This window comes from Aspergillus brunneoviolaceus (assembly GCF_003184695.1).
Source record: "Aspergillus brunneoviolaceus CBS 621.78 unplaced genomic scaffold BO95scaffold_32, whole genome shotgun sequence".
NCBI classification, from domain to species: domain Eukaryota; kingdom Fungi; phylum Ascomycota; class Eurotiomycetes; order Eurotiales; family Aspergillaceae; genus Aspergillus; species Aspergillus brunneoviolaceus.
In genome coordinates this window covers 98761-118331 of record NW_020290762.1, presented here as the reverse complement: position 1 = coordinate 118331, position 19571 = coordinate 98761, and the positions used below count along the sequence as shown (strand labels likewise).

At 50.6% G+C, this 19571-nt stretch overlaps 4 protein-coding genes across 4 annotated transcripts; 2 read left to right on the top strand and 2 right to left on the bottom strand.

Annotated features, from left to right (window-relative positions):
* Nucleotides 1-2150: 2150 nt before the first annotated feature.
* On the top strand, nucleotides 2151-4242 carry BO95DRAFT_442578 (asparagine--tRNA ligase DED81). The gene is made up of 3 exons (XM_025586459.1): nucleotides 2151-2254; nucleotides 2382-4022; nucleotides 4105-4242. The coding sequence occupies exons 2-3, from the start codon at nucleotides 2434-2436 to the stop codon at nucleotides 4229-4231; spliced, it is 1716 nt and encodes a 571-aa protein (XP_025442434.1). The 5' UTR covers nucleotides 2151-2254; nucleotides 2382-2433; the 3' UTR covers nucleotides 4232-4242.
* A 1482-nt stretch (nucleotides 4243-5724) lies between these two features.
* BO95DRAFT_126503 (uncharacterized protein) lies at nucleotides 5725-6616 on the bottom strand. The gene is made up of 2 exons (XM_025580479.1): nucleotides 6207-6616; nucleotides 5725-6128 (listed from the first exon to the last, which is right to left on the bottom strand). Exons 1-2 carry the CDS (start codon nucleotides 6248-6250, stop codon nucleotides 5840-5842), a joined length of 333 nt encoding a protein of 110 aa, XP_025442433.1. The 5' UTR covers nucleotides 6251-6616; the 3' UTR covers nucleotides 5725-5839.
* A 5154-nt stretch (nucleotides 6617-11770) lies between these two features.
* On the top strand, nucleotides 11771-12383 carry BO95DRAFT_442575 (uncharacterized protein). The gene is made up of 2 exons (XM_025586458.1): nucleotides 11771-12079; nucleotides 12247-12383. The coding sequence occupies exons 1-2, from the start codon at nucleotides 11927-11929 to the stop codon at nucleotides 12340-12342; spliced, it is 249 nt and encodes an 82-aa protein (XP_025442432.1). The 5' UTR covers nucleotides 11771-11926; the 3' UTR covers nucleotides 12343-12383.
* Nucleotides 12384-13531: 1148 nt separating this feature from the next.
* BO95DRAFT_453022 (uncharacterized protein) lies at nucleotides 13532-14733 on the bottom strand (the record flags this gene model as incomplete). Its single annotated transcript, XM_025588186.1, has 3 exons — nucleotides 13532-14252; nucleotides 14385-14444; nucleotides 14528-14733. 3 exons carry the CDS (start codon nucleotides 14731-14733, stop codon nucleotides 13532-13534), a joined length of 987 nt encoding a protein of 328 aa, XP_025442431.1.
* Nucleotides 14734-19571: the final 4838 nt, after the last annotated feature.

The following is a 19571-nucleotide window of genomic DNA, read 5'->3' as shown; positions in this document are numbered from 1 at the left end:
TTTGCGGGTAAAGAAGGCCGAGATCCAAGAGACTGGAACAGGGGCACCAGGAAGAAAGAAAGTGGACGAACAGCAGTTCAACCAGAATTGTAATGACGATCAAACAGGTGAGCAATAGTGAAAATGTGCTATGGGTCTGTCAAATGAGAAGCCGAATTCAAAAAACCGACATCAAGAAGTGAATGAAAGGAATAATCCAGCGAACCCTGCGTAAAGTGCCAGATTGCTAGAGTTTCAAATGGTGACAAAGAAGGTCTGCCAAAGGCACCAATAGTTGAGCTCAAAAGGGATAAGTGGAAATTGACTGTGGAGAGAGAGAGAGGAGGATGATTGCAAAGAACAAAAGTAATTGAAAGAAATGATAAACAAAAGCCAGACTAATAGTTGCCAATTCAAGTTCAGAAGGAAAAGAGGTCCGATGGAGTAAGAAAAATAAAAAAATAAAATAAAAATAAGGTACGCAAAAGGGGACCCCTGGTAGGAAGGGGGAAAAGGGGGGCGTGTGAGAGATAGAGCGATAGACTGTCCGTCGAGAAAGATAATACCTTGATATTATTGAGCGATTTGCTGGGACTTTCGCAAGGCTGCTGCCCTCTCACACCTGGCTCAATGAAGAATGTCTGAAGAAAACACAGTAGAAAATTCAACTCAAAAAGGTACGACTTTGAAAATTAAATGAACAACTGGGTTAAAACAAATGAAATTGGTCAACGCCGACAATTTCCGGGTAGAAACACGAAGCGTCAGAAAGGCGAGAAAGAGCAACCGTAACCACACAGAGGATCATGTAAGCAAGGAATGAGAGGGGACAGGTATGTGACCGATGATATGGGGAAATTAAACTAGGCAGTCTTTGTCGAACGGGACCAAAGCAAAAGGGGGTGAGGGAAATTCCTCAGGCAAAGCTAAGGTCGATTGAGCCATCATAATAAGTTTTGAAGGTGTCGATAATTTTAGAAGTGGCAGATAATCTTCTTTTCCCTTGTGGAGTGAGAGTTGATTAGTAGATCCGTAGTTTTGAAGCAAAGATGGGGAAAAGGACCCCATCGAACGAATGATCCAACCATTTGTCTGTCAACCAGATTGTCTGAAACAGTCTTTTTTTTGCTTGGCCGGCAAGGCTCTGGGACCAGCGTCTAGGATCAACACTTCATGATAATGGTATCATATCCATAGCCATGACATTACCTCTTTCTTGAGAGGTATATCGAGTAGTTTGATTCAAGTCTCAACCGCGTCTTCGTGTCTGTCAGCCAAGTCTCAGGCGGACTTTGACCACTAGCCTCGCGCGTCCAGGATCTGAAAGGAATGAGATTATTTTTGTTGATCTTCTTTTTGATGTGAAGCGAGCGCATATCTAGCCCCTAACAGAGAGGGTCGACACTCCTCCCGCGACGCGCTCTTTTGTCTTCCATCCGGATAAGATGCATCACCTTCACAGACGTGATTTTTCTTCTGCTCGCGCGCGATCAGTCATTCAGACCTCTGATCAGTTACCGTGGAATCGGTAGTCACTATCCACATTGGGCAATGGGGGGCGTGTCAACCAGCCACAGACCGTCTGACGGTGGGGTGTTCCTGGACCGGAGAGAGGATTTTCGGGATATTGCACGGAACTCATCTTGATCCGGTCCGGCTGCAGAAGCATCCACTACTTTGTTAGTGCCTTAGGCAGACAGGCAGCCAGACAGTCAGACAGATCACATTCGTGGTATCTGGGGGAGAGCATATCGATGGCAGATTGGAGCTAAGTGCTCTCAGTCATCTCAAGTGACGGAAAAAGTGGCTCTGCTTCAAAGGATACCGTAATCCGTGCGAATTTCAATGGCAAGCGACCAGAAGTGCAGGGTGAGGCGACTGAGGCGGTCTAGGACGAGTGCCTATTATACTCATATGTCCCCGCAGGGAACGACATTCTGCACACTCAGGCTCTTTATCAAGAGAATACTAATTGTATCTTGTGTTGTCCTATATGGGGTAGCCTACCGAAAATGCTCTGCTTTTAACTACAAAGGGTTGAGGCATGACGCACCGACTGATGGGACGACCGGATGCGTGTTCCGTCAGTACTGCCCGGTGGCCTTAAAGCCATATCTGCCTGAGGCACACGCGGGGATATTGGGCGGAATCCAGAAATTTACCCCTCCGCAAGAGAGAACAGTCTTTCCGCACTGTGCGATTCGGACAACCTCACCTCACCTTCACACGGGACTTGCTGTGGTAGCATTTCCTTGTCTGACCGATTGGTTAAGATGTAAGTTCCGTACTTTTATCATACCCCTGTCCTCCACTCCAGTCGCCCCTGATAAGGCAGAAGGTGTGTGTGACTCACATGCACGTCTCCAAATGGATATCCACTGATCACACTGCTCCCTGGGTAGAACATAGACTCAATACCCTCAAACCACAATACCTTGCAAGAGGACCAACACCATGGCCACCATCTATATCGACGAGGATGTCGGCCGGGACGAGTCGACCGCGACCGGCACCGAATCCGCTCCTTACAAGACTCTTGTCCACGCTTTCACACAGCACCCTCCCTCCGAAGGAAACCAATACCTGACCCGCAAGTCCCAGACCGAGCCCGCCGAGGAGGGTGCCGACAAGCTTGAGTGGAAGCCCGCCACCAAGTCGGCCGTCAAGAAGGCCACCAACCTTTACGAGCAGCGCAAGAGAAAGGCCGCCAAGGAACAAGAGCTGGCAATCCGCGAGAAGCAAGAGGCGGAGAAGCGCCAGGTCATCCTGGAGGAAGCCAAGAAGGTCGTCATCAAGGAAGATACCTCCCTTCCCAAGCCCGTCAAGATCCGCCTCGATGAAACCGACCCCGCCGTCGTCAAGTTGGGATCTCCCGAATCCGAGGGCCCCGGTACTCGTGTCCGCGTTGTTGGACGTGTCCACCGCTTCCGCCCCCAGAAGGACGTTATCTTCCTTACCCTGACCGATGGTTCCGGCTACCTTCAGTGTGTTCTGACCGGTCAGCTCGTCAAGACGTACGACGCCATGACTCTCACTCTCGAAACCTCCATTGCCATCCACGGTGAGATGCGTGCTGTGCCCCCGAAGCAACACGCTCCCGATAACCGCGAGCTCCACGCGGACTTCTTCACCATCATCGGCCGTGCTGCTGGTGACAAGGATGCCATCTCCAACCGTGTCGCCCCTGACGCCGATCCCCAGACCCTCTACGACAACCGTCATCTGGTTCTCCGCGGTGAGACCATTTCCTCGGTGATGAAGGTGCGCGCTGCCACCCTGCGGGCTTTCCGCCAGACCTACGAAGAAAAGCGCATGCTGGAGGTCACTCCTCCCGCCATGGTGCAGACCCAGGTGGAGGGTGGAAGCACTCTTTTCAAGTTCGACTACTACGGGGAGGACGCCTACCTGACCCAGTCGTCCCAACTCTACCTGGAGACCTGTCTCCCCTCGCTCGGCGATGTCTTCTGTGTTTGCCCCTCTTTCCGCGCTGAGAAGTCCCTCACTCGTCGTCACTTGTCTGAGTACACTCACATTGAGGCGGAGCTGGACTTCATCACCTTCACCGATCTCCTGGATCATTTGGAGCACATGATTTGCCGTGTCATCGAGATCTTGCTAGCCGATCCTGCCACTAAGACACTCATCGAGAAGCTCAACCCCGACTTCAAGCCCCCCAGCCGTCCTTTCAAGCGCATGCGCTACTCCGATGCTATTGAGTGGCTCCGTGAGCACGACATCCCCAACGAGGAGGGCAAGCCCCACGAGTTCGGCGATGATATCGCTGAGGCCGCCGAGCGCAAAATGACCGACATCATCAACCAACCCATCTTCCTGACCCACTTCCCCGCCGAGATCAAGGCCTTCTACATGAAGAAGGACGAGCAGGATCGCCGAGTCACCGAGAGTGTCGATGTCCTGATGCCCGGTGTCGGTGAGATCGTTGGTGGTAGTATGAGAATGGACGACTATGATGAGCTGATGGCCGCCTACAAGCACGAGGGCATGGACCCCTCTCCCTACTACTGGTACACTGACCAGCGCAAGTATGTCAACGTCTTCCTGCCTCTACCCCCCCCCCCTCCTCTCCCTGTCACCACTTTGATATGTCTGACTAACATCCCTTAGGTACGGAACCTCCCCCCACGGTGGTTACGGTTTCGGTCTCGAGCGTTTCTTGGCCTGGTTGTGTGCCCGCTACACCGTCAGGGACTGCTCCTTGTATCCCCGCTTCACCGGCCGCTGCACGCCTTAAGGAGTTGTGTGATAAAGTAGAAAGCATCCATAGATATCACGCGTTAATGTGGACTGTCTGTGCCCTTCAAAAGAATCGCGAAAATTGCATGTTCAAATCCAGCTGCGAGGGAGTAAACGTAGATTCCCTGGGTAGAATTCCATCCCGACGTGGCGAATCCAATATGTAGTGTTCGGAGGTCATCCTCTAACTACTAGCAGGACAGATCGTTCGTAGTTAGATGAAGGCTGTATGTGCAAGAGTCTTCTGCGTAGAGGCGAGCAAGTCGACGGGCGCCTAGCTCCTCTTTTCCAGTGGCCGCATTCTTATCTCAGACCTTTCGACTTCATTTCAATCGGCTAGCTTTAGCTTTATTCCAAAGTATACGTGCGGATATGATCCGTCACACCTGATGACGGTAATAATCCGGGAGAGAAGGTCCATCGGAAGTATCCCCAGTATCAACGAGGGGGAAGACGCACGAAGCCGCTTAGAGACCTCACAACAAGGCCAACACCCAAGAGGAAGAATATACAAACAACCGAGAACAGCTGGTCCCAGCCAGGATGGCAGTTAGTGTTGCAGCAGAGACGCAGTGGCAAAGGGCAGCAGACAACCCATGGATTTGGGTCAAGGCGTCCGATCCGATCGGTCGTAACCCACACTTTCCCATGACATGGTCTTGGGTGGTATACATATACGAGCGGGTTGCAACATCCGCGGGGATGTTTGGCATGTGATACGAGATTGTTCTCGCCTGGAGATACGAAATATTTGTGAATTGGGGAAAGATTTCGAGGGTTCAATTGGGCGGATTGGTGGAGAGAGGGAGGGCGTTGGTGGTTAAAGTTATTAGTACGGGTGGGCTATGTCCACACGCACAATGCCTGGGGAGCTCTATTGGCATCGAAAGTGTATCCTAGGTAGGAGGCAGAAACAGATTTGCGTTCGACTTGCTCGAGTCTACCTGCTGTTGTAGGAGGTGGCATTCCCATGTTCTACCGCTATACTTTGGCATGGGGGAACCGGTCGAAAATGGATCATGGCGCTGGCACTTACGAGCCGACGTTGTTGTTGTTGTTGTTGTTGTTGTTGGAAAGACTGTGTTCTGATGCATGTCAAACCGAGCGTTAGGCTGATCGTGTCGACCTCGTGTGTGTGGTATCAGGAGATGATGCAATATGACAATCATACTGTGTCTTTTAGTCGAGTGAGTCGAAGTGTGAATCTGGTCGTCTTCACATGGGCTAGCGTCCATGTGCATCCGAATGGGCATCGTGAGCGACTCAGCTAGTGGTATGCAAAATAAAGTCAAGCCACAATTCCTCATGGTGTTATCCTCTGGGGCACATCCTCTGAAAATGATATAGTGCGCTGATACTGTAAGCCGCAACTTCATCTGGGAATACTTCCGAGGAACAGACAGGTGATTCTCTCTTCTCAGTGGTCGACTAAACCAGATTCTAAGTGACAGGATGTTTCACCCAATCATTCTCCTCCCCATTAGTGCATCCTGCGGTCAACCAGGGTCAACCCGAAGAGAAACCGTCTCATAGCCCATAGGAGTTTATCACGAATCCCTGCCGAACACGATTTTGACTTCATGGGAGACATGACTCGAGTAGCACTCTAATTGTTCTCTTCCCTGGGGCTTTCGTCATCTTCATCCTCGGGGATATCATTGATGGCAGGATCGTTGTTCAGCAGAGCGTAGATGTCGGTATCAGAGGGATTGGCACGAATGATGGAGATCAAGTGAGCAACACGCGCCTGATCTCCGCTGCGGACAATGGTCATGATCCGTTCCAGAAGACCTCTAAAATAGTCGAGCTCGGCTGCGAGTTCTTCAGGGGCCTGTGAGGTGCTTGATTCAAGATCAGAACTCTGGCTAGTGTCGTCCGGGTGGTCGTTGTGGAGGCTATAAAGAACCACAGACGGTTAGGCAGGAACGAATGCGGTGCCAGCGTAGTGAGTTCCAGGGCTGAAAAGTGTCTACCTTTCATCTCCATTTGGGGCAGAGCTGCTCTCTTCCGCAGTCATCTTGTTATATCGTCACAAGGCGAAAGTTTGCTGGTCTTGGCTGCCTCAAGGTCCCGCGGGGTAGTGGTTGAGGGCTGCACAAGACGGGAGCAACACGGGGTTCTGGCGGTGATCCGGTTGAGTACGTCAGGGGGTTCTCGCAATAGAAAGGTATGGGAAAGATGAGGTTGGGCGTAAAATGAAATAGTAGGGAAGAATGGTTGATTCCCACTGAGGCAGAGCACTATCGACTGGATAATATCTGGACGGCCAGAGAGAGGGAGATGTTGCAGTGATAGGAAGTAAGAGTGCAAGGAGTTAGTCGTGTCTAGTCCCTCCTAGACAGAGTGACAGGCTGGCAGTCGGCTGAGGCTGAACCCCTGGGCAGTCAATGCGGTGTCCGAAGAGTCACACACTCAACCGATACTTCCGCGCATCAACCATTTGCGTGGTAGGGGAGAGCTTTCATCTTCCAGGTTGGAACCAGACAGAGAGAGAGATGAGGGAGGAGAAGATATCCTGCCTTTTAGGCCAAACAAACTGGGTGACAGGGTGGACTGATAGGCGCACTGGCGCGCCTACAGAAGGGGTAGACCGTCACAAATCGAGCCTGAGTTGCAGCCCGTAGTAGTGAACAAGTGCCACAATTCACCCTAAACCACACTGGAACCCTCAGTGGCAAGTACCACTGGGTATCTGGGTATCGCTAGGACTCCACCCAGTATACCATTGAAATCGGGGGGCCACTTAACCATCACGGACGCTGCGGATACTCTGTAAGGGCACGTTTTGGTATGCTGAAACATCCCCGATGGGTTTCCATAGCATAGCAGCAATACAGGAATCGGGATAATTCAGGGAGATTGGGTGTCAAAGTGCCAATTGAAGTATATCCATCAAGTCGATGGAGGTGTAAATTGGAGATTTGGAGGTCGTGGAATGGTTTCATGGCCGGAAAAGACTGCTTGTCTCGACCACCTCCCAAACCCCGGAAAAAGTCCCCAACCAATCCCTGGGCCCGTGGCGGTCTCCGCCGCCCATCACGAAGAACAGAACAAGGGCCGGTCGACGAACCTGCAATCCTCTGGAAATATCATCCATTCTTTCAGATAGGCTCAATTGATTTCCCGCTGCTCAGAGCTAATTTATTGTTTTGTATCTCAATTCGATGCTTGTGTAGCTGCCGCCGGTAGCTGCCCACTAGTCTTCTCTCCACCGGCTCGCTGCTGCAGATTGTCTCCCCTGGCTTTGCCACTGCCGCGAATGCCCTCATCAGAAGGTCATGTTGTGGCCAAAATTGCAGACTCCATACATCTCGCACACGAGTGAAGAACTTGCCTTTGGGGCTAATCATTTAGCTCATCCAGGGGATTGATCGACAGTTTGGTACCTGTCCCGCTATCCATTGGCAGTTAACGTGCTCCAGCTGTCACCTTCATTCGACCGCATCTCGCAACGGACAACACGCGTCACTCGGCCTTCAGCTCTCATTTTTATCAACCTAACTTCTTGTCGATAAGCAGTACGTCGACTGGTCACCCTCAAGCAAATCTACCAGATGTTGAGACTCGCCCGTAGTCATCTGGGACGGACGTTCTGTTGGCTTCTGTTCCCCCTTTGAAGCCATATGCTCCTCCCGATTTCTATTAACACCGTGCCTTGTCAATCTTGCGACTACGTCACAGACGTAAATCGATTGTGGACATATCTCGAAAGGCGCCCGTACTCCGGCCAGAACACGACGGAGGGCACTTCAGATGCAGGGCCATCGCAGAGGTATAATCCTACCATCATGTTTTTGTTTCACCCAGTCTTTGTGCAGCTACTGAGGAAATCTTGCGTGCGAGATAGGTCTTATGAGCTCAACACATGTCGTTCAATATGGTCAACGCGTATCATCGGAAATCCAGAACTTTCCGTCCCACCGCTTCTCTAATCTCATAATCGCAGCGAAACTTTTGAGTTAACATGGGGTAGTCTGCTGTCCACTTTCAGAACTCTTTCCCCGCAAAGAGTTAGGTCCGATATGGATTCCAGGCAACTGTCTGTCTGATGCACTTCCCAACCAAGAGCATCCCCTTGCGTTATTTATCAAAGATGCACCAAAACCTCAAGAGCTGGTTCAAGAATTCGCACGATTAAACCCGACCTGGCTGGGCACATACAATGCCAAAGCAGAGACCCCCGAGCTTTGGTCACAGACAGGACTGAGAGGGGGATGTGTGTGATAGTGTTAAGGGACAGAACGATATCCATGAGACAGGGACATCATATTGGTAAGAGGTGGACAGCTTGTGGACATTGATGCCCTCACTTGGACATGAGTGGCCATCGATTTGTCCATATATGGAATGACCTTGAATATGAGCAGGACAAGATTTTTTCAGTTTGCTCTTCAATCTGTGAGAGCGCAGGGTCGGGTTGCAGAATTGAAGGGCACGAATACCAGACACATGCAGCTCTATGAACGCATAGAAATAGGCACAAGTCAGTGAGCTTCTAGGCACCAACACGGGCCGGCATTGATATACATATCGCACACAATTTGAATCGGAGGACATGGCCGGTGAGAGGTTCGCATCGTGCATCCTGAGATGACCTTCTCGTTGATTTATTTCGTCATGTTGCACTTGATTTTGTTCAACGGAAGTTGCGGCGGCAATCGATGGACGTCTTAGTCTGCCTTAGCGCGGGTCTCGGTTCGAAGCTGCGAGGTGGCCGACCCGACCCGGTTGCATTCCATTCAAGCATAAGGGCAATTCGATCAGGCTTGTTGAAGTGGTCGGAACGAAAGAGAGGCGCTTGCGCTTGGCGGAGTGTTGAATTTTCTCGTGGGCATCGTTTTGCGGTCACAGGGAGTCGGATCAGCGGGGTTTAGCAGCTGTCAACTCCTGAACTGCCCCATCTCGGCCACGTTCGATGCTATGATTTCACATGTGGCGAATTTGTCGATCGTGTAAGAAAGGGTGTTTGGGGTGAATCGCTCAACAGGCCAGGGGATGCGTTCCCACTGCATTGCCCGACAAGGCACTTGGTCTCTAAGCCGCACTCACAAGCGTCGGTGGATCCATTGACTCGATCGGATCCTTAGTCAATCTTGCTTCGATTGGCTTCTGAGCGTCGCGATATATTGGGTATTCCAGCACTCCTAGTCTTGATGGCTAGCAACACAGCCAAACAACAACTAGGACCTTTGAAACGCCCCGATGAGCCCGAAGTGACGGCACGCTTTGATGCCTTCATGCACCCATGTAAGTCAGATTCGAATTCTCCCGCGCGTAAATCCAGGATTGTTGTCGGAGAAGTCTCAAAGCGAGACTCAGACCACAGCTAGAGCAAGTCTCCTCTGCTCAGAAGCCCCCCTTTTGTTCAAATAAGCAATAGGAGGGAGTAAACCTCATCAAACCGGCAAGTACAGCCCGAAGGCGGGTATGGAAGATATTTCCGGGGTATGAGATCTCAGCTCCCATGCAGTCATAAGGAGCCGGCTTTGGGGGTGGGAGCACAACAAACGTTCGACAGACGGCCTTTCGAGGAAGACCAGATTGAGGATGTGAAAACAAGCAGTAGAGTCTGGCGGAGAGCCGCTCCTGTCTCTGTGATGGATAATGATTCCTGAGCCGCTTATTGGGCTCCGCTGTTCGCATGCACGGCACCTTCGACTAGGTCTTTTCGCGTACCAATCTTTGCGGTTGGCTTCTGCATTAATGACGCTCACTCAGGGGCAAGTCTTACGTGTCATCTGTTTGGGGAGGTTATGGTACTTTTGATGAACGCCAGGGCCGTAGGCTCACAACAGCCTAGCTCTCGCTTTTGCGGTGAGATACGTGATTCCATTGCTTGTATGGAGTCAAGTCGAGCTCAGCTAGGCTCTACACACGGCGAATCTTTCTCGACAACCTCTTATGTCAAGGTGAGTATTAACTTCCATTGGTATTGCAAATCAATCCGACGCCATCAGCGATCGAAATGCATCAACATCAAAGTTTTAACCACCTTCTCCCCCACCCAGGTCTTTTGAACACTTTCGCAATTTGTTTCCTCTCCTCCGATTGCCCGATCTTATTGAGCTGCCGTTATGGAAATAACCACCCTCGTCCTCGTCCTCTGTCATGGTCAGACTGTTCAGTCTTTGAAGGCCATGCGATCTGGCCAGGTCACGTTGTGAAGCATAGCCAATGCTGCATTGAAATACACTACAAATGGCTCGTTCTGCATTTTACGCCTTCGGAAATATTATCCACAGAACAATGACACGGTCAGGTCGATAGGGGCCCAGGATGCTTGTCCGTCCGTGGCCAAGATCCCTAGACTGTGTAAAGCTAGCTTAGGGGATATCATGCGCTTGACGATTCCAACTACATGTCACTTCCGCTCAATTTATCCCTCCTCCTTCATCTGATGCTAGAGGTAAGTCTGTCTGGATGGCATCTGCGTTCCTGACGCGGCTTCCTCTCGTCGATCGGCCTCTATCAGGCGAACCTGATTAGTAGGTAGGATGTGTTTGTTTCCAAACTCGGTTACACATACCCTAACCATACATTTTCATCCATTCCCTTGCTGCCGTACAGTGCACAGGAGATCGCATTGCTCATATAGCTTTGACTGAATAATTTGCAAAATGAAAGTCTATACATATCCTCGTTCTAGATCAGAACAATCTGTCCGCCTTGGTGTCCGAGGTGGCAGACTTGACAGGCCGCACTACAGGAAGCCTAGGCAATCGATGGCCTTCTTTTCCATCTTATTTCACCACAGTTTAATGCTGCTTCTAAATGTCACTTCATTCCACGGGCCACTCAATTATAGGACCCAGACGGGTCTTTCGGCAATGACGCCTCAACAACCTTGATATCCTCGCTGCGCGAGAAAGGATTCTTCACACTGTCAACAACAGCATCTACCTCGAGGATGTGGTATACGTATCCATTGTTGTTTCTTGACTACGAAGGCTCGATAGGGCAAACGACATTCAGTTCTATATTGAAATTCTTCCTTTGTCTGTAACCTCCAACGAGTCCACTGCTTGGACCTTCTTTGATGGACGTAAAAGATCACAATATCAACTTGCTACATAGCGAAGAGAACAATCTCCCTCCCATCCAGTGAGCCGATCTCGCAACCTTGTTTACTTCCAATTGAAACCCACATACCACAGTCAACCCCATCGAATACCAACCAACCGACCAGCCCATCGCCCCCTTCGAGCCCACATTCTTCAACCTCCTCACCTGCTCCCTCTCGACCGCATCCCCAGAGAGACCTGACTGAGCTCAAGTGATGAGCCAAGAATCCATCTTAGCGAGAAGGTGTCAACACGCGACGACCCAGAAGTTGGAACTCCCATAACGCCTGCCGAAATCCAAACAAACCCAGCTGCTTACCCACACCCCCTTACTTCCCGATCCCCACACATCACGTATGTATGTATGTATGTATGTATGTATGTATGTATGTATGTATGTATGTATGTATGGCGCGCAGGGTAGGTTTCTCAATTTAAAGCTCCATCCCCCGAGTCTAAGATCTTGTAGATACATCCAACAGAACCGTGCACCCCCAACCCACAGTCTGACAGCCCCAGACGTTCCACTCCTTCTACCAAACAACCATTCGTCACTCATTTACACATCCACATCCACAACCATCAACAAAACCCCCTATCCCCCCAAAAGAAACCCCGCAAGATAATCCAAAATGCAACTCTCCGCCCTCCTCCTCGCAACCGTCACCCTCCTCGCCTCCACCGTCTCAGCCCAGACCCGTCCCCACGGCATCGACATCGGCAACGAGGCCTGCGTAGGCTCCTGTGTCCGCAACCCCAAGCTGTTGACCTGTCCCAAGACCAAGGTAGACCAAACTTCCCCCCCCCCTACCCCGATATGCCTCGATCACCCAGTGCCGTATGTGGGCTTGAGGTCGTTCTGCACTATCCTGCAACGAGTGGCCGTGCCCACAGCCCCTTTCCTTGCCTCAACCCGGTTGGTGGGTTCACTGGCTAACACCACGACAAACAGTACCAACCCGACCAAGGATGCTATGTATGCTGCTGGGCGGACGATGACGCCGATGCGTGGGCCGATCACGTTCACGATGACTTTGGGGATTTTTGATTCAGATCGAAAGGGGGGGGGGGGTTGATTCCGCCGAGCCGTTAGGGGCTCGGTTCGATTGGTGTGGCTTTTGCTGTGATGTGAGGTGAGGTGAGGTGAGGTGAGGTGAAAGACGCCCGGGTCGGGTGGTGACGGTTACTGGCTTTGCTTTTCTGGGGTATACGTATACACGCGCGAGGGCGAGTTGTATGATGGACTGTGCTGTATGTACTTGCGAGTCGGATTTATACTATGAAGGTTGATATCCTCAAGCGGGACGGTTTATATAAGGTCGGGTAGTCCGGTGTAATGGATTCTATGCTGTTGATTTCATTCGTGCTTGTCTTATGTTGCTCGTGCATACGATGGATGATGGTGGGGCTTGGGGGGGGGGAGGGTAAATTGCGTGGGTAATGCTCCTCCGGCTCGGGGTAGTGCACTTGACTTCACTTGCTATTCTGAGGCAATACTGTACATGAAGTGTACGGTGTTCGTAACAGGTTCTCAAGTGTCGAGTCAAGGGTGGGTGAGGTCTTCGAAGTGTTAATGGTTCTGAAACCTTGTGCCTCCAAATGCTTGACATCTGCCGTGGTACCGAACAGATATGCAGAGTTGGCTCACTACTTACATATTAACTTGTAGTATCGTCCTGTCCTAGCTGATGCCACCAGTTCGACTCGCCTACAAGGCTGACGAAGAATGGTGGGCCAAGCCATGAGAATCTGGGGTAAGTCGGCAGACTTGCAGACCGATGGACAGCAAGCTACGTACAAGGTCTGAAGTATACATGTCCACTTTCAGCCTGACTCGCAGGCTCCACTGGTTCACATTCACGGTAAGAGTTGTGGTTGTAGAAGATTCACTTCGTGAGGTCTAGCTAAAATGCTCGTCGCTATCCGCCTTTTTACAAGCCCAACACCTGCTTGCTTATTAAAGAGTCTATCCCATAATATGCTGCTGTTGTCCATGCTCAAGAAAAAAAAAAGAGTTGTTTCCACGCCTATCGCCCATAACATCGTTTCTCGCATGCTTTCTATCATGTTCCCTGTCCAATGATTGCAACTGGATGATAAAAAAAGAAAAAGAAGAAGAATAGAAGGATGAAACCACTGTTGCAGTTGGCACGCGACCCAGGTGCGTATAGTTGAGGAACTGAGGATGCTTTCAAAATACTCAACTATGCAAGTACGTGAAATAGCTAACCTAGTGCTCAGACAGAACGCATAGGCACATCGGAGCTCACTGCGCCCAAGGTCGTAGTCAGGGTAGATGTCTTGTTGAGAGGCTTATCATTCCACAGTGCACTGCTGGCAGGAAAGATGGACCCATCATTGGACATGTCAACGGGGGAGACGTCCTCAGCCTGCACATGGACGTGAGGAACTACCAGCTCAACCCCTTTGGCCGCACTCGAACTGCAAAAGTGCGGGTTGTGGCGCGGCGGCAACGGACGGTATGCCGGATCGTGCATCTGACTCATGTAATCCGACGCGTTGCTGCTGAACGACGACGCGACCGTAGACGGCGTATGGATCAGCGAGGGAACGGGTCCCGTGCTACTCATGAGAGTAGTCAGGCTGGCGGAGCTGCGATGACCGAGCCCAGGGCGGCGCAGCGGCACACCACGATCATCGTTGTGGAACTGGGACAGATACTTCCAGGCATCCGAGGTTGCCACTGAATGAGCACCGTTACCCATCGGTATTACAGGCTTCCATTCGCTGGGATCCTGATCCGTCTTGATATCAAGCCACTCGCCGGGTATCCGGGCAGAGCTGGACAATCTGGTGGAGCTTCTTGTCGGGGTCAAGGGAGCGACAATCATCCGAGGCGACATTAGAGGGGAGCTCGGAGGAGTCGAAGAGGAAGACATGGAGGGAGCAGATGAGAAGGATGCTGAGAGTGGTTTATGGGAGTCCTTGCGACGGCAGCTATAGATAAGATGAGTGTAAACATGAGAAACAGGATGTTGAGGGCGGATAGGGGCGATGAGGTGAGATTTAAACAACGGAGCTGTGCTCAGTGGCTGGCAAGTATTGTGCACGATAAGGAGATTCTCATACCTTTCACTACAGTAAAGAAGAGTATTGTCTGGCACTGTTATCTGTCTCTCGCACATGGCGCTGTTGATCAATTAGCTTTGAGTGAACTTTAGATAAGAGAATAGACAAAATGCAAGCCAAGAAGAAGCAATCCAGGTACATACCAGAAATTGAGGAAGCTGGCCGCCATCTCGGGTTGCCGGTCGTCTTCCACCTGCAAGTGCTTGTTGGGCTGTCCAGAGCCTAGCTTTGAGATGGAATGATTCACCCAGGAAGTGCCTCTCCGATGTAGTGCCGGCCGGGAGGTCCTCACTTTAGTGGCATTCGAACCCGAGGGTGTGCGACGATGATGAAAAGCGCCTTGAGTCATTGATGGCGGTGAAGGGGTATATGTATAGGGCAATCAAAAAAATAAAAATAAAAAAATATACTCGTCCAGAGGCACCGAAGTGGCTCTATCTGAGATAGTTCGGCGGGTGGTACCTTGCGCCGATGGAGGCCGCGTCCAGTTGTGGAGCACGAGAGCTTCCCCTGATGGGGGCAGAGTATGAGGGATTTGCGACTAGCAGGGGGGGAGGGTCAAGTGCACAGCTGGACCAACCAGCTGGACCAGCCTGTCTCGGATAGTGGAACTGAGAGGTACTGCAGTCCCCGTGATGGTAATAATGCCTCGCACTTGTCCAGAAAGGAGGCAATGATTGAAAGCATGTGCTGGATCAATCCGACGGAGGACCTAAGAATACAGATCTGAGCGCCCTTTTTTTGTGTTTCTTTTTTGGAAGGGAACCCCAGCAATGAGGCAAATATGTAGCAGCCGGATTGCAAATTCTTTATGATGATAATGATGCCGATAAGCTTTTCAGAGTGTGTATCGGTGTATCTGCAGTGGCACGGCAATGGTCAGATCAGTCACAAAAAATAAAGGCGCAGTTCCACTAAAACGGGAAGTGGCCGACTTGTTGGACGGTTATCAAAGGCCTCTGAGTGGGGAGAGATAAGGGACTTTTTCCAACAAGGCATAATAGATTCTAGCCTGATACGAGGAGGCATACATACCAATTTTTTATTTTCGTTGTCTGGCTTGCAGAGAAAATTGAATTTCCTGCCTCCTTTTTTTTTTCTTGTAATTGTTGGGGATAAGGGAGACCGATGACGATATTGTTCTCAGGGTACACCGCACCGCACGTGCAACGGCTGATGCCAAAGAAGGGTGTTGTTGTGATCCCGTTGCGGGATTATTAAGTGGCGGTGATGGGTTATCGTGCAGCTGGCTGAAAAGTAAACCCAAAAAATTCGCTCGGAGAATATTGCGTGACCAAGGGATACCGAAATGAGGTACACAAGACACAAGAATTGTCGATGTATAAGAATGATGGTCGATTCCGGTCCCTTCTTGGAAAGTCGATCGATGGATGTATGTCCGATTGCCGATGAACCGATGGGAGTGGGAGTATGACGAGGGAAAGCAGAGGGATGGCGAGAAGGGGAGGAGGAGGAGGAAGATATGGTAAATATAACTGAACAGCGGGGAATTCTAGAACTGAACTCTATCCGTATACTTGGGTAGAGTAGAGCAATACCACCTAGATGAGAAGGTCAGCTTTTCTTCCCCAAACGATTGCGCATTATTTCCCCAGGGCGAGGTGACAACCGCCGAGCACGTCAAAGTCCACCTTGGAGAGTCACGCCATTGCGGTCTAGAACGGAGGGATTTTACCCCCCCCCCCCCCGGGCGCTGGCCTCAGGCACCACAGTCGACGCGCAATCGTGTCTTCAATTGTCTTTGGGAGAAGACCATTGAGCAACATAACAAAAATAACACCTGCTTACCTCACCACCAGCTGGAGCCTGGATGACCTAATTGTCCAATGTAAAGTGACAAAGTCAACTTAGTTACTCGTAACTGATACTCCGCAGTTACGGTCTGCACTGACGCACTGGGGACCGTTGCAATCGATCTCCGCTGGTTGAAACAGAATTTTCGCTGGATGGTCTCTAAATTTAGTACCTGGACGCTGTGACTGCTCTGGATCCGGTGGAGAGAATTGAGGTCAGACTGAAGGAAAAGAAAGAATTAGATTCCAGCCCTCTCCGGATCCGTTGTTCGCCTTCCCGCATTCTTATATTGGAATTCTAATCGGCATACCTACAATCGGCACTCCAGCGTTGCCGGAGCGGGGTACTGTACATACAGTAGTAAGTTACTTGGAGATAACCTAAGTAACTACGGAGTCACTTCCACCGAGCCTTGATTTCCTACACAATCCTAGGTAACTACTTTACTTGATTACTCTTGAACAAGTGTGATGACGCTTGGTTTTGGATTTAGCAGAGCCATTTGTCGGTTTGATTCCTAGCCCATCACATCACATCACCTCACCCCTCCAACCTGTCCCTTTCGATTTATCTCTGGATTTTTCCATAACCGACCGAACCACGCTTATCGGGTCGAGGGAAAAAGCTCAACCCCTCCCAATTATGCTGTCGTATCCGGATGACATGTCGTCTTGGCTTCCGGACGACATGGTCTACGCGGGGCTTCTAGGTCTGATCGTCAACACCCCCCTCCCCCATTCTAGAGTGGCACCCTTCGTTGATTCGGGCACCCATCATCGACCGAGGGGCGTCAGCTGTCAATCCCTCCTACTCCACCGCTCTTGGTCTAGAGTCTCTAGGGCAGTGTCTGAGACTCCGAGTACAAGGAAGGGATAGACCAATGCTTTACGTACAAACTTACACATGGTAACTAGTGCGTCTCCAGCGCGGACTCCGTCGTGAAGTCGTCTCCTGCAGGACGTGAATCTGAAATTGCGACGACCCCTAGTAGGATCAGTGCGGTAAGATCAGCCGCCGTTTAGATCCAATGATCGCGCCATATGGCTCGAATGCAGTGCATACCGGTAGTACAACACGTACACCCCCTGAATACCTGTTGACCTTGGTGGTGGTGGTGGTGGTGGTGGTGGTGGTAGGCAAACAAGGAAGGTTCGAGACTACACTTCATTATGGAGTACATGCTTTATCTTTCCACCGGTTCATCTACCTTGGGGGTGTGACGCCATCAATACAAATGTCTGGAAGGGTATCTGGTGTCTATCGGTAGAAGGGGTACAGAAGCAAAGAGAGTTCGGCGGGGTCAGCCACAACAGGAACGCTTCCATTATTCCGATGCTGCTCCGATGAAAGGGGACAGATTTTTCATAAATAAGGACGACGAAAATAGCTGAGACAGACTTAGGAAGGAAAGGAAGCGCATCAACGGCTTGCGCCTATAAGGTCCACGGCGATCAACGGAGTAGACAAGGTCGGAGAGGAAATAATTGCCCGGCCGCCGAACTGGAGGCGATGTGGTCTATGATGCCATTGAGACAATAATGAAGAGTCAATGATAGTGGGGTAAAGAAAGGAAAAGAAAAAAAAAGCAATTTCACGCTCATCAAGCGCACCATGCAGTTCTACGATCACTGCAACCACAATTCAAGGCATGATAGACGACAAGACCCTATCTCAATTACAGTCTGTCCAAACCGTGCCGCCTCCCTCACTCATGAACAGTATTTTTCTATCAAATGAAAACTCTTTGCCGGTCTTCCCTACGGTGCCGCTATGGATGAAATATACTGAGTATTTGACTCAAGGCGGATGGACATTCCCACCCGGTCGTTCCAGGAATCAACTTCCCTTTCCACTTGTCTGACGAATAACTCCGGACCAAGTATCGACTCATTGCACTTTCAAACTCCGAGGTCCACCGATCTCGACCGTGTCAGGATCTGTTCTGGGCTTCTGACAAAGCGAAGCCACTTTCTCTAGTCTGAGTAGGTAAGTCGCTTACGTTGACCCCCGGGGAAATAATCTTTGACTTTTTGGGAAATTCATTGACGACAGCCTCACTTCACTTCAAACCTCCGCCTGCATTACCTAATGATGTACAGATTTTCAGTTTCAATTAACAAAAAAAAAAGCAAATAGCATTCCCGAGTCCTGGTGACTGCCACAACGGCTCCCTTCCATGCTGCCAGTACGGAGTGCATCGTAGTTACAGTATCAAATTAGGGTGCAAACGGCTATTTTCCCCTTCCCGTCCCTCCATCAACGAATATACTTACTGTATCATCGACCTAAATTACTGCATTCAGTGGGAATGCCGATGCGATGCAGCCATGGCCGTGGCTGCTACAGTGCCTGCCTGCCTAGCAACTTACTGTACCTACCTACCCCTCCAACCCCTTGACCCTTTATCTCCAGATAGATTGCTACTACTCCGTACCTATCTTTCTAAACGCCCCAAACTCAGCAACCACCGTTCACATCCTACATAGAAGACAATACTCACATTCCACCGGGCCGCAGGAAGATCATCGCTCATCCACCACTCTCACTCTCGCTCTCGCGTTCGCTCTCTCTAATTGTTTTTTTTGTCGGCTTTCCCGCGCCTCCCTCCCTCCCATCATCCCATTACTATCACACGCCAAATTGCCTCATTAGGGCAGATAAGCACCTACAGTATACAGTACCAACAGTACATCCTCACTCCAACCAAGCTAAACTAATCTTCCCTACCGCGCCGCCTCACTACATAACAGTACATACAAACCAAGGCAAGCAATCAACCTCGACTTTCCCACTCACGTTAGACGTTCGTTGGGCTCGAACAAACTCTAACCCCCCAGAACCCATTCAGCGTAAGAAAAAAAATCTCTCACATCCAGCAATTTCCGTCTCATTAAATTTGGTAACCAAGGAACCTTCTCTTTCTCTCTCTGCCCCTCGCCCGCATTCAAATCAACCCCAGACGCGGGGGCCGAAGGGAGAGGGGGAGGGAAGGGGGGGTTCCGCACCAATGCAACATCACTCACCCTTCTGTATGTACCGACTGGTACGGAACAGGAACCTTCAGGCTGGGTTTTTTTTATTTCCTAGATCGAATTGGCTTGTCTGCGCATATGCACTGCAGAATCTGCGTTGGGTAGGAGGGCCGAGGATACTACATCACTATAAGTTGAAGTATATAGCACAGATAGGGTAGGTCTTTGTGGGGACTCGGCGGCTGTTCGGCTCCTTGGCCAGCTACCAGTATCCACCAAATAACTTGTGGGGTGGTGGTGGTGAGTACTTAAGTCAAGCGTGCTGGTTGCTTCTAGGTTTGACTGAGTTGTGTAGTGAGATAGCGGTATAGATCTCAGTGGAGAGTACCTCGAGTCGTTG